General features: G+C 36.2%; 1 protein-coding gene across 1 annotated transcript in view; it reads right to left on the bottom strand.

The window, feature by feature from the left end:
* Positions 1–14,469, bottom strand: part of grid2 (glutamate receptor, ionotropic, delta 2) — a 219,984-nt gene that overhangs the window by 173,967 nt on the left and 31,548 nt on the right. Inside the window, exon 4 of the mRNA XM_066711696.1 lies at positions 4,357–4,410. Coding sequence (XP_066567793.1) covers positions 4,357–4,410 — 54 coding nt within the window. The remainder of the gene's footprint in view (positions 1–4,356; positions 4,411–14,469) is intronic.

Genomic DNA, 14,469 nt, shown 5'->3' with positions numbered 1-14,469 from the left:
ACTGTTCTGGTTTTATTACAGCTCAAGGTGTTATCTTTTCTAATATTAAATTATTTCCAAATCTCCAATTTTTTTCTGAAAACAATATCTAGTAATCCATAACAGCATGCTAAAATGTTTAGCTCCTGTCAAAACATGTAATTGGTGCAATACAGCAATTAAAGTACTAATACCTTCATTATTCTTTGTGCCAATTAACTATGAATGGATGACAAAACTGAGCTGGCCAGATTACCTGGCTACACAGATATCTGGAGGCAATGGGACTGAACTAGTATTCAATCCAATCTGACAAAATGTCTTGTCCTAATAATGTTAGAATTGTGCGATGCATATTCTTAGCTCCCAGACAGACATTCTGGCCATGTTTGTAAAATGCCTTCAAATTCAAAGAAAAGCTTACTGGCAAAGCACCTTTTTTTTCTATAACCATTATTATTTGCTAAAGGGGTTTTAGCGCCTGGAGAACTGACCCATTTCTTCAATAAGTATTCTGAGCTAAATGTCTTTAAATAAATGCCTTTGATAATAGAATCCACTGACATTTCATCATTCAGAAATGAGCGTTGAAATCTGCACTCTTGGCATGGAGCACTGAAATTGGATTTGTGCAATACATTCAAATGTATCACTTACAATTAACTACACAGGTACAGTGGGGGAAAAAAGTATTTGATCCCCTGCTGATTTTGTTTGCCCACTGACAAAGAAATGATCAGTCTATAATTTTAATGGTAGGTGTATTTTAACAGTGAGAGACAGAATAACAACAAAAAAATCCAGAAAAACTCATTTCAAAAAAGTTATACATTGATTTGCATGTTAATGAGGGAAATAAGTATTTGATCCCCTATCAATCAGCAAGATGTCTGGCTCCCAGGTGTCTCTTAAAGGGAGTGCTCCTAATCTCAGCTCGTTACCTGTATAAAAGACACCTGTCCACAGAAGCAATCAATCAATCAGATTCCAAACTCTCCACCATGGCCAAGACCAAAGAGCTGTCCAAGGATGTCAGGGACAAGATTGTAGACCTACACAAGGCTGGAATGGGCTACAAGACCATCGCCAAGCAGCTTGGTGAGAAGGTGACAACAGTTGGTGCGATTATTCGCCAATGGAAGAAACACAAAATAACTGTCAGTCTCCCTCGGTCTGGGGCTCCATGCAAGATCTCACCTCGTGGAGTTTCAATGATCGTGAGAACGGTGAGGAATCAGCCCAGAACTACACGGGAGGATCTTGTTAATGATCTCAAGGCAGCTGGGACCATAGTCACCAAGAAAACAATTGGTAACACACTACGCCGTGAAGGACTGAAATCCTGCAGCGCCTGCAAGGTCCCCCTGCTCAAGAAAGCACATGTACAGGCCCGTCTGAAGTTTGCCCATGAACATCTGAATGATTCAGAGGAGAACTGGGTGAAAGTGTTGTGGTCAGATGAGACCAAAATCGAGCTCTTTGGCATCAAGTTAACTCGCCCTGTTTGGAGGAGGAGGAATGACCCCAAGAACACCATCCCCACCGTCAAACATGGAGGTGGAAACATTATGCTTTGGGGGTGTTTTTCTGCTAAGGGGACAGGACAACTGCACCGCATCAAAGGGACGATGGACGGGGCCATGTACCGTCAAATCTTGGGTGAGAACCTCCTTCCCTCAGCCAGGGCATTGAAAATGGGTCGTGGATGGGTATTCCAGCATGACAATGACCCAAAACACACAGCCAAGGCAACAAAGGAGTGGCTCAAGAAGAAGCACATTAAGGTCCTGGAGTGGCCTAGTCAGTCTCCAGACCTTAATCCCATAGAAAATCTGTGGAGGGAGCTGAAGGTTCGAGTTGCCAAACGTCAGCCTCGAAACCTTAATGACTTGGAGAGGATCTGCCAAGAGGAGTGGGACAAAATCCCTCCTGAGATGTGTGCAAACCTGGTGGCCAACTACAAGAAACGTCTGACCTCTGTGATTGCCAACAAGGGTTTTGCCACCAAGTACTAAGTCGAAGGGGTCAAATACTTATTTCCCTCATTAACATGCAAATCAATTTATAACTTTTTTTAAATGGGTTTTTCTGGATTTGTTTGTTGTTATTCTGTCTCTCACTGTTAAAATACACCTACAATTAAAATTATAGACTGATCATTTCTTTGTCAGTGGGCAAACGTACAAAATCAACAGGGGATCAAATACTTTTTTCCCTCACTGTATGTTACATTATATTTTTTCTTATTCAAAATACCTTGTATGTGATAATACCAGTGACTATTACTATAATGCTCTTCTGTATGAAATTCAGTGTCCAAATACACTGGACACGGTCATACAGTTATTCCATTCCAACTCAGTCACTGATCCATAAAACAGTTTCACGGATTGATGCAATTTGGAATCTTTTGTTGTCAACTTTCAGAGAAAAGGCCAATATTGATGAGTATGGAGCACTATTAGTGTGTCAGCTAGCTGAGTCAAAGGTACGCTTCTATTGAAGATTGTCTTTGCGATTTACTTGCTGTATGATTAGAATATGATCCAGTTTATTTGGAATACACAAACACCACTGAGTAAAACTGGAAAAAAAACTGCTTTACCCCAAAATTGTATTCGTTCATGTTCTCTGAAGTGTTACAAACCTTATAAAAACAATGTAATGAAAAATGCAGAAGAATTCATCATGGCAAAGAAAAAATATCCAACTGGAATCCTATGAGATTCAATTATTAACTGTATTTAAATAATGTTAGTCTTTATAATTAGGTGCAAGAACATCAGTACTCAGCACCTTAATGAAATAACACATCCTTTGTGTCTCTGGGGGAACCAGGTAAAGAAAAGTATTATATTTCATTAAAAAGTCTAAGATGATAAAGCAGTAGGTTCCAATGCACTCTACAGTGGGAAATACAGACTAAATCTCATCCTCCCCATCTTTCTATATCTTCAAAGGGTATCTTTAAAAGCTTTTCTAACCTCTTCTCAATTTATAAAAAGAAAAACCTTCCTAAACTTAAATCCTTTAGCCTTTACAACAGCATGAATAAAGTGTTAATCTCCGTTCCCTGTTTCTCTCCTATAAAGGTTTATTTCCCCCCCACTTGCCACAATTAATTTGATCCATACTGTTCTAAGTTGTCCTCAATTGACCTTCTCTGTCTTCCATTACTACCACATATATTGTTGGTTTAAAGGCATCCAAAGCAAATGCTAGGGGGATTTTTAAAGTATAAAGTGCTGGTATGTTTTCAAGGACAATGCTAGCATTATACAGATGTTGTACATACATTATATATTATACACTGTATTCAATTATATATATATAAATATATACTTAATTTATTTATATGCCTATGTTCTTGTAATCTCCTCCAAGAAAAAATATTTCTGTAACTATGCGACCAATTTTCTTTAAATAGATAGGGTTGAAAGATGGGTTTATAAACATGCAAATGGCAGAAAACAATGCATTTTCACTATGTGGTGTTACATTACTATAATTGTTCAATATGAGCCTTGTGCAAGAATTGAACCAAGATGTCTTAAAAAATTGTTGCTTGCCAACATAAGCATGTCCCTCAGAATGACAGCTGTGGCAAGTTGAATGACATACACTTGCAATATAGCATGCATGTCAAATATCCTTAATTGGTGTGGTTAGGCAGCATGTTTACCTGCCTGGCAGTAAGGTTTACGCAAAGTGCTTCATCCTGCAATTGATTGAGTTCTTGCACACTAGTACATACGTTACCAGCTAGTGGTATTATTTTCCTCTGGCATTTACCTGGCCATAATCCCCTGTGTAACATGTACATTTCAGGTTCATTGGATGCATGAGTCCCAGAGTTTGTGAGCTCACTACAGTGACCTCATCTCCAGGAACTTGGTAGAACATTCAAACCTCCCATGTCCGGTCCTTTGACTACTGGCGAGGCTTGCAACATGTGTTCAGAGCACATCCTATATATGGTTACAGGAATATTCTTCTTTGAGGTGAAGAACTGTAACATATGTTTCTAGCAGATATATCTAAAATATATTCCTCTTCTATTTTGGTTCTAAACATCCTTCAGGAGGTCTGTATATAAGCTGTTTTTTACATTACTTTTTATTCTTATTCCCAGATTGCATTTGAAGACACTGAAGGCAATATTATTTGTTTTTTAGAGCTTGTATTTGAAAGTATTTGATAGAATCCACCACAGCAGGCATCAACCAAGCCAGCTAATAAAAAGGGCAGACCAGCTGGGACCAGGTCGAGTGGCTTTGACAATGTCACTTTTTATCCCTTCACTATTGAAATAAAGAGCAGCTATTTTAGCTGCAAAGCAGCTTTACTGTTCACTCTGTAAATTCAAACATTGCTCACCTCATTGATGATGATCCAGTGGCAGTCAAAAGCAACAAGGTTGGTTTCAACAACCTGTGAAGAGAAACATAATACATTTACTGGGCTGAAAAGCAACTGAAAATGTGCATTGAAGACCAGCTGAAATGTCCTTTATTATGAATGTGTTAGATCATAATCTGTAATGAGTTTGTAAAATCATAATCGCTGCCATTTAGTCACTCAATTAATTACTTGTCTAATATGACAAATATATCTGTAACAGCAACCTTGACCTTAAAAACAAGCACAACCCTCGTTAACATAAATTTCTAATAATCCTAACTGGGCTTTCGATTAATTGCAGTTAATTTCTTCCATGAACATGTTGATTTTTTGGGCAATTACTTTTTAAATGAAGATTAATTATACTTCCTGTTGTGACATTCCATGTAAAGGTAACTCACTAGAAAAACTACACACACACACACACACACACACACACATTATACATAAAACATCAATTTTGAAATATAATAATAAATTCAAATCTTTGCTTTACGATCAGTCTGTTTTCTGTATAACAGATTGACAAAACTGCTTTCCATTTGTAAAGATAACCTACTTCAAACTGACTTCATTAAAATAGAAAATGAGTTATAGATATACCACTGGTTGCCATATGGACTATTCTGAGGTCATTATATTTAGAGAAGGTAAAAAGAAAAATCTGCAATGCATACAGCAAAGCTCTTCATCTTGAAGACAGTCAATATCTGTAATGATGAGGTACCAAAATAAACAACCCTCCCTTCAAATGGATACTAGCCATTTACTTCTAAATACAAAACAACACATAATACATATTCTAAAACCTCACAAGAAAAGGGAACAGAGCTCAAATTGAAAACATAAATACTCCTACTGCATTTTATAACAGATGTCAGCCTAAGTAACTTTAGCAACTTGTTACTAGTGTCTTTTGTATACAAAGCATAACTGGATTTATTATCAATAATTTGAAATTTGTTATGGTTTTGTACTGCTTCTATTTATTTTAATGATTTAATTCTGTATTTATTTGTTTGTGTGCAGCAAATGATTTATAATATACATTTGAATTTCTAATTATACAAATTGAAGTGGAAGTTTAAGTTAATTCGGGACTTGAGTAATGGTATTGTGTAAAAATCACATTCTTGTCTACAATTTTATTTTTACAAAATACATCTAATATCACTACCTCTTATTTACCAAGTCAAAGGGAACATATGTAGGAATCTCACCTGTATGGCAAGCCAAATTATAATTTAGAGATATCTGCAAATAATTTCAAGATATCTTCGACTTCCTGTATTTTGTCTGAGATGATCACTTCCTGTTTCCTTATTCAGTTACATAGAAATGAATGAACAAGTTAATAGGAAGTGATAATCTTGGGCTACATACAGGAAGTAATTTGAAGATATCTCTAAATGTACTTTTAAATTAGATATCTTTAAATGATTTGCAGATATCTCTAATTGATTTGCAGATATCTGTAAATGATTTAGAGATATCTTAAAATACTTGAAGATATCTGGAATTATTTGAATATATCTTGAAATATTTGCAGATATCTTTAAATGATTTAGAGATATCTCTAAATGATCATTTGGCTTGCCATACACCTGCTATTAGGATCGCCAGTTTTTCAAAACGCAAAGATTGAACATGGTATTCACATAAGACAGAGATACAGCTGCAGCAAAAAGGTATTTAATTTGAGAACTTCAGTATTGCCAAAGAAAACAGATCTTAAAACTAAAGGAAATAATTAAAATAACTGTATTCTTCATAATAGATCAACAGAAGCCTTTCAAAAGAAGTGTTTTGGTTTATTTTAAACATACACTTGAACAAACTCATAGTCTCTAACAAGTCCAATCTTAAGGTGTTTCTGTAACTAAGGATTAGCTCTAGGCTATTTACTGTATTATTAGCCTAACATCTGGAAGTATTTCATAACTTCCAATTAATCATTACTCTCCTGCAATGGCTTGTGTCCAATTACCCATCATTAGCTGCAGTTATCTGCCAAAGCACTACATGGGTTTGATGAAGTACTTTGAATTCCTACTGCTTTGCATGCAGTTGTTCTGACCTCCAAGATAACCAGAATCGGTGAGCGCTTCTCGATGACAGCTTTCCCACGTGAAAGAAGTACACTGTTCCCATTATTATTTTTTTTACAAGAATTAATCAAACATAAATAAACACAACATCAACGGTCATTCACTGTGTCAGTCGCAGAATTTTAATTAAACACTTTGCTTTGTATCTTCTGATACAGCCTACATATGATCCTTTTATGCCTTGAAATTTAAATAAACGTACACAATTTTATACGCCTTGTACTGGAGGTACTAGGAGGTCAAAGGAGCGTTAGAAAAGCAAGCCGCTTAATAATTAATCAGAATATCCTGGTTACGACTCTGTTCTGTATGACAACCCGCTTTGTGTACATGACCTTGGACTGGCTACCAAACCTGATTACAGCGTACTACCCCTGTCTAGGAAATTGCCCCGCCTAAAAGACAGTATCCTCTCCCCAACACATGGCTTTCCCACCTGCATCACGGGACACACCTGTCCAACGCCCCCTTGAAGTAAAAAATAGAAAATCCTTGCTGAAGTTATTACTCAGTACAAAATATGGATGTTTAAATAATATTTTTCTTTTCTTTAAGAACAAAAAAATAACGATTTTTGTTTTAAATACAATAAGGCTGTTAACCTATCGGAATAATATATATTGATTTTTCAATTTTGCTTGAAAAGCATAAATGACAGACAAATGTTTTTCCATGACAGTTCAATTTTGTACAGACCTCTATTATATATTTCTCACTATTTAGGCAAAATAGTTTCAGTTAATTTCCTTTGAGAATGTTGAATAAGGACCATTTATAAAAATTATATATTTAGTACTTTGGTGGTTTGAATCAGAATAACTGCAGCAAATCTACATTTCCAATGCAAAGAATATGTCTTTAAGTGCAGTTTTATAAATAATGTCCTTAGAACAATATATTCCAAGTATACTTTTTATCCCTCATTGGGTATATGAAGAACACATCTCATTTTAGAGAAGTGGCAATTACCGCACATTCATATTGAAGTTGTCAAATTTCATTGACATCTCTCCGCAAGACTGAGAATTTGTAGCCACTATTCTTGATGCATACTTAAATATATAAGAATATTGAAGAAATTACTTTCAAGACCACAACAGGCATGACTTATTGGGAAACTCAAGTTCAAATTCATCACGTTATTTAAACTCATATGAGGGAACTTCTGCGAAAATGAATTGCTAGTCTTCAGAGCATAATCCGTAGTTTATGTTCTTAGCTGCACTTGGGCAAGCATGTGCTATTTAATACATCATAAATGTTATATTGCATTTGCCATTTTCACTTAATGTCACAAACCCCAGTTGAGTATTCAAATGTGGAAATCTATGTATAATTCATTTATTCCATGCAACTGTCAGGAATAAATGATCCCTGCATTTCAGCAAATATTTTATCTATCAGATAATCAAACCTATTTTTCTTTTATAGATTTCAGCTAAAGCCAAAATGTCACCACAACTGAAATTAAAGTTTCAATGACCAATGGAGCAGTCAAGGAACAAGATGTTAGACCTAGAAGCCACAGTGCTGGCGGCTGACTATGATGTCGTAGGAGTGACAGAAACATGGCTTACAGAAAATGATGGGGATGAATACAAGTTGAAAGGAAACACACAGTTTAGGAGGGACAGGCAAAATCGAAGAGGTGGTGGGGTAGCATTATATGTCAAAAATGACATTGAGGTAGAAAAACTCAAATTAGATCCCAGTAATGAAACAGAATCTATGTGGGTTAAACTTTTGAATAAAAGATATGGAGGATTAGTGGTAGGAGTGTATTACAGACCACCCAACTCAGATATTCAGCAAGATGTTGCATTGCACAGTGTAATCAGGACTGCATGTAGCAAGGATGTGGCTGTTATAATGGAGGGTTTCAATTTCCCAAACATAGACTAGGAAAGCCCAGTTGGGACTACAGAAGCAGAAATGGAAATAGTTGAGATGGTAAATGACTGCTTTCTAACTCAATTTGTCAGGGAACCAACCAGTGAGAGCGCATGTATTGACTTGATCTTTTCAAATGACCAAGATAGAGTCAGAGGGACACTAGTTAGAGAACCAATGGCACATTGTGATCATAACATGGTTAGCTTTGAGGCATACTTTAAAACAACAAGGCCCAAGTCTAAAACAATGGGCTACAATTTTAGAAAAGCAAACCTTGAAGGTATGAGGCGGCACTTAGAAGAGTCTGGATACAGATTCAGTTGAAAATGGGTGGTTATATTTTAAGAATATGCTATAACAGATATCTATATCTATATACAGATAACATGCCACAGGTTAACAATCAGTCCAGTCAAATCCTAAGAGAGATCAGGATAAATGAGGAGGAGGTACTAAAGGGACTAGCAGAATTAAAAACAAACAAATCACCTGGGCCAGATGGTATATTTCCAACAGTACTTAAAGAAATGAGGGAAATGATTTATAGGCCACTAAGTAAAATATTCCAAAAGACACTTAGAACAGAGGATGTGCCAACTGACTGGAAGACAGCAAATGTCATACCAATCCACAAGAAAGGGGACAAAACTGAGCCAGGAAATTATAGACCAATCAGTCTCACCTGCATTATTTGTAAAATGTTGGAAAAAATGATTAGACAGAAAATAGAGGAGCATCTTAATGAATACTTGGAGATAGTCAACATGGGTTTAGATGAGGCAGATCATGTTTTACTAATGTATTCAAATTTTTAGAATATGCAACTGCAGCTGTAGATCACGTGAAAGCATATGATATGATATACTTAAATTTTCAAAAAGCTTTTGATAAGGCTCCACACCAAGGACTGATCCTTAAATTGGAAGCTGTAGGCATTCAGGGTAATGTAAGTAGATGGATTATGAACTGGTTGATGTACAGGAAACAGAGGGTGTTGATTAGAGGAGTCACTTCTAACTGGAGTGAGGTTGTTAGTGGAGATCCACAGGGATCAGTACTAGGGCCTTTGCTTTTTCTAATCTATATTAATGATCTGGACTCTGGGATAGTTAGCAAACTTGTCAAATTTGCAGATGATACTCAAATAGGTGGCTCAGCAGATACAATCTCGGCAGCACAGGCTATTCAAAGGGACTTAGATAATATTCAGTTGTGGGCCGACACCTGGCAGATGAAATTCAATGTGGACAAGTGCAAGGTATTACATGCAGGTAACAAAAATGTCCACTATAATTACACTGTGGGAGGTAAAGATCTAGGTGAAGTATCGCATGAGAAAGACCTAGGAGTCTATGTGGACTCCTCACTTTCTCCATCCAAACAATGTGAGGAAGCAATAAAAAAGGCAAACAGGATGCTAGGGTATATTGTCAATAGTGTACAATTGAGATCAAGGGCAGTGATGTTCAGACTGTACAATGCACTAGTTAAAGCTCATCTGGATACTGTGGACAGTTTTGGGCTCCACACTTCAAGAAAGATATCGCTGCTCTAGAGGCAGTTCAGAGGAGAGCAAACAGACTTATTCCAGGTGTGAAGGGAAAGTCCTACTGAGAGACTGAGGGAACTGAACCTTTTCACCCTGAAACAGAGGAGACTACGTGGGGACTTGATCCAAGTCTTCAAAATCATGAAAGGCATTGACCACATCAAACCAGAGGATCTTTCCCAGATCAGCAGGGACACACGAACCTGGGGACACAAATGGAAATTGGGCTTCAAGGCATTCAAGACAGAAAACAGGAGACACTTCTTCACACAGAGAAGCGTCACAATCTGAACAAACTCCCCAGCGATGTGGGTGAAGCTGAAAATTTGGGAACATTCAAAAATAGACTGGATAGGATCCTTGGATCACTTAGTTATTAATGGACACCAAACGAGCACGATGGGTCGAATGGCCTCCTCTCGTATGTAAACTTTCTTATATTCTTATGATACTAGCTTTTTAACATAATTGTTCTTTCTTAAATAGTTTCAGTGAAAAAAAAAATGCTATGCAGTGGGGTTTGAGGGAAAAAAAAGGAAAAAAACTGTTTTAGCTTTTCAATATTAAATACTGTATAACAGCTGATTAACTACCTACAAATGTAATCATTTGGCTAAAACTAAAGTTTATCCATTTGAAAGGAAAATGTGGATATGCTTTTTTGGGTTATTTTACCTCAGTTACCTCCATATTATTACTCCTTTTTAGGAAGAGTTAGAAGACATCTATACAAGACAGAAGTGGAGAGCTGGGTGCAAGAAATCATCAGGACAATTAAATACTGGCCCTGAAAGGGCCTAGAGGACTAGTGTATGGTAATGTGTGGTGCCATGCTACCAAAGAGGAGAGTAAATATAATGATTGTGTATCCATTAATTCCCTTGATGAGGAAGAATATTTGTTTAATAAAATGTGTAGATCACAGTCAACAGGTATGGAAAAAATTAGAAGGTACACAAACAGAAGTGGTCTATGCAGAAAAGGGGAAATAAAAGAAAAACACATCTTTCCCAACACCCAACTTGGTGCTCCATTCAATGCGTTAACAGAAACGATGAGGAGACATCTACAAGACGTTGCTATAAAAATGTGGTTTTAGCTGAACCTCTGTTCGTTCAAAGAAAACAGGAAAATGCCAAGACTGGAAACTAAAAAAGGTGCATTTAAAAATGTGTTGAAATGTGCTGTCTAAAGGTTTCTATCACACTTATGTGATAAGGAGGTTCTTTCAGTGCACAGATTGATTATGTTATTGTTTGCTTCTAAGAAGCAAGGGTTAAAATACAATGTTACTCTGCCACTATTAACAGACACATTAGCGAGAGAAGTGTGGGCAGAGCGCATTTGTAATGTTCTGTCTGAGCGCAGATGGCAACGGCAATATTATCACATATTCCATCAGTGTGTGCAGCATTATGGAACATAATTGAGATTAAATTATTGCAGTTTGGCTACTACATGTCAACAGGCATCCATTACAAAAAGACTCGCCCTGGGGTTTTCCCTATACTTTGCAAGCAGGACATGTGGCTTATTTAATGCAATGACTGATCATTTCTCTACCTGATCTACTACTCATTTGTGTGGTATGTATAATCATTTGAATTTAGTGAGCAACATGGGAGGGTAAAACACTTTTTATTAAGAATATCTTTTATAAACTATATTTAAAACTTTACATTTGTTAACAAACAGGTTCAAAGAAAATGTAGTAGGTTGTCAACTGCCTACCAGTAAAGCTACCAACTATCAGGAGTAGACAAATTTACATACTGTAATTCTGAAGAAGTTACAAAAGATAGAAGTATGACCTGTATGTGAATACTTTCTACCCAGAATGATATTGGGTTTTGACATGCTTTGTATGGATAGTGTATTGCGATGATTCATTCTTAAATTGCTGTGTTTTCGTAATTCCAAATATAGATTTTGACCATGCTCACTCTTAGCGCTTCCTAATTACAATGTTTATATAGAAGGATGGATAATTTTGCCTTTGACTGAAGTTAGTCTGAGTGGTTGAAATGCACAAGAGCCTCCATGCTATTATTTTTTTTATTCCTTTCCAAAAACAGTTGATTAAACTATCCTTCCAAAACACAATAATCCCTTTCCAAATTCTTGTGATGGGAGTTTGCACTATTCTCTAGTGTCACCTGTAGTATTAATATTTGGAGGTCTCATATTTAGGATTAGCATATTGCTCTATATTAAAATTCACAGCTTTCTAATCTCAATTTGTATGCTACCATTCTCCTTTCAGGCCTACCAGACAGCAATTGGTTTTGAGTGGAAAAAAAAAATCTCAATTTCTATTCCATACAATTCTGGACCTTATTATAGCTCTAATTACAGAGTACATTTCTCATAAAATTTAAGAAAACATGTTGCCAAAGTATAGTGCTTGTACTGCATGACAGGATAGGTTCTGACTCACTGTGACCCTGTACTTGATGAAGCAGTAATTGATAATGAATTAACTCATTAATGAATATACTGTATACAGTAAAATATTGCCTTCTGTTAATTATCTTCACTTCTCAAACTCTAAACACTTTTTTCCATAAATATTTCCCTTCTATGTAGTCAGAAAAGTCTCAGAATCCAGGAGTTCAAATATCCGTAATGAACTGTGTTCGCAGATCTTAATAAGGAATTAAATCTACCACTGTAATGCCAGCAGCACTCAAAGCACACAAAATGTTAGTTAAAATAGGAGGCTGGGACATCTGATCTGCCTCCTTTTATTGGTACTGGGAATAGTTATCACAATTGTGCTCATAGACAGGAGGGCCACAAATGTCATCAGTTACAATTTGTATTAATTTCAACTGAGTTTTCCTAGTGGTTGTGAATACATATGATCAAATTTGCTTTGAGGGAGAACCTGCTTGTGCTGATTTGGTTGATGGCCGCATCTGCAACCCATTACTGAAAGTGATCAATTTTTCAATTCAGCAGTAAATCCTCCGCAGACTCTCAATACACTCCCCACATGGCCTCCAACCGGTGAATATAAGTGTCATTTGGCCTCAGAACAAGGGATTTGCATTATTTGTTTGCAGCCATAGATCCTACAAATACTACTTTATCATCAATAATATTGTCAATATGCAATATGTCACAGAGGGCCTGTGAAGAATCATACTTTTTTCTTACAATTCAGATGCAATAGGAAAAAAGCTAAAATAAAATTCCTTCCCATTACTATATTTTCAACTGATCATATATTCAGCTGGTGTTTTTTGTAGCCATACAATCCACCAGGCATGTCATTTCCTGTACTTTAATGCTCCAGTTTAGGTTAATGGACCTCACTCAGCCCAGACAGGCTCGCTCTACCCAGCACTGATCATTCACGAGTTAATGGACATTTTGATTTCATTTAGCCCTGCAAATCAGTATCAATTAACAGCAAATATATTAGCTATTCAATCTTAACAATATTGTCTATTAATAACAATAATTATACTCATGCCATAGGTTTTGATGATGTTCAGATCAAGAGGTTGTCTTAGGCTTGAAAGTATCTAATATTAGGAGTAATAATAATCCACAAGCCCTTTATCTGGAAATTCTGAGAGCTGTAATGACTGTGTCAAGTTTTGTCCTCACATCGCTTATAATGACAGAAGAGTGCATTCTATCTGGGATCAATAACACATTCTCAAACTAAAGGAGGGAGAATCTCTGTATTCTTTAATTGCATGGAAATAGCCATAGTAGCATTAATTAATTTATTGTCAAAGTCATTGGTAGCAATTCCTCCTGGAATCAATGTCCATTTCTGTGTACCATTCTGCCTTAAATATTACTGCCTTTACGATAATTCAATACAAAAAAGAAAAGAAAAACACCTGGTAGATATCCTAATAAAATCTAGAAGTTACTGTGAATTATTGTGTAATTTTGTTAATCAGATATTTTATTTCTAAAATTAAAAAAAAAAAATGTGGTATACAATAGTGATTAATACAATAATTGAGCAATAACTTGAAAAACACTGCATTGAAAATCTAAAACTTTGCAGAGATATATCAAAAGAAAGAAAGTAATTCCCTATACAACTTTATATGGGAACTTTTTTCTTTGATTAAAACTGTCATCTCTAAACATTTTTACTCCTCTACCTCCTATGAGTGATAGCAAATCTCTCCACAGAGAATGCTGAAACCCAAAAGGGAACATGGAAACTGAAATAGAAATTGTTCATATGGCTAATGACAGTTTTTAAACACAAGGGAAACTGCTTGTATTGATCTAGTCTTTTCAAATGACCAGGACAGACTGAGGAGGTGAGAGAACCATTGGGGAAACTGTGATAACAGGGTCTATTTTGAAGTATACTTTGAAACCTGGCAGACAGAGTCAGAGGTTATAGTTTATACATTTCAAAAAAACTGACTATGAAGGCATGAGACAGAGTTTAAAAGAACCAGTAGATATATTAGAGATACAACTGTCAGACGTGGATGGCAACATAAGGTTCAACACCAACCCCACATGTCCTGGCCGCACAGCTAAACAAAAAGGCAACAA

The sequence above is a fragment of the Amia ocellicauda genome, chromosome 8 (assembly GCF_036373705.1).
Source record: "Amia ocellicauda isolate fAmiCal2 chromosome 8, fAmiCal2.hap1, whole genome shotgun sequence".
Taxonomy (NCBI): Eukaryota; Metazoa; Chordata; class Actinopteri; order Amiiformes; family Amiidae; genus Amia; species Amia ocellicauda.
Note: the sequence above shows the minus strand (reverse complement) of the source record. Positions and strands in the feature narration are given on the sequence as shown.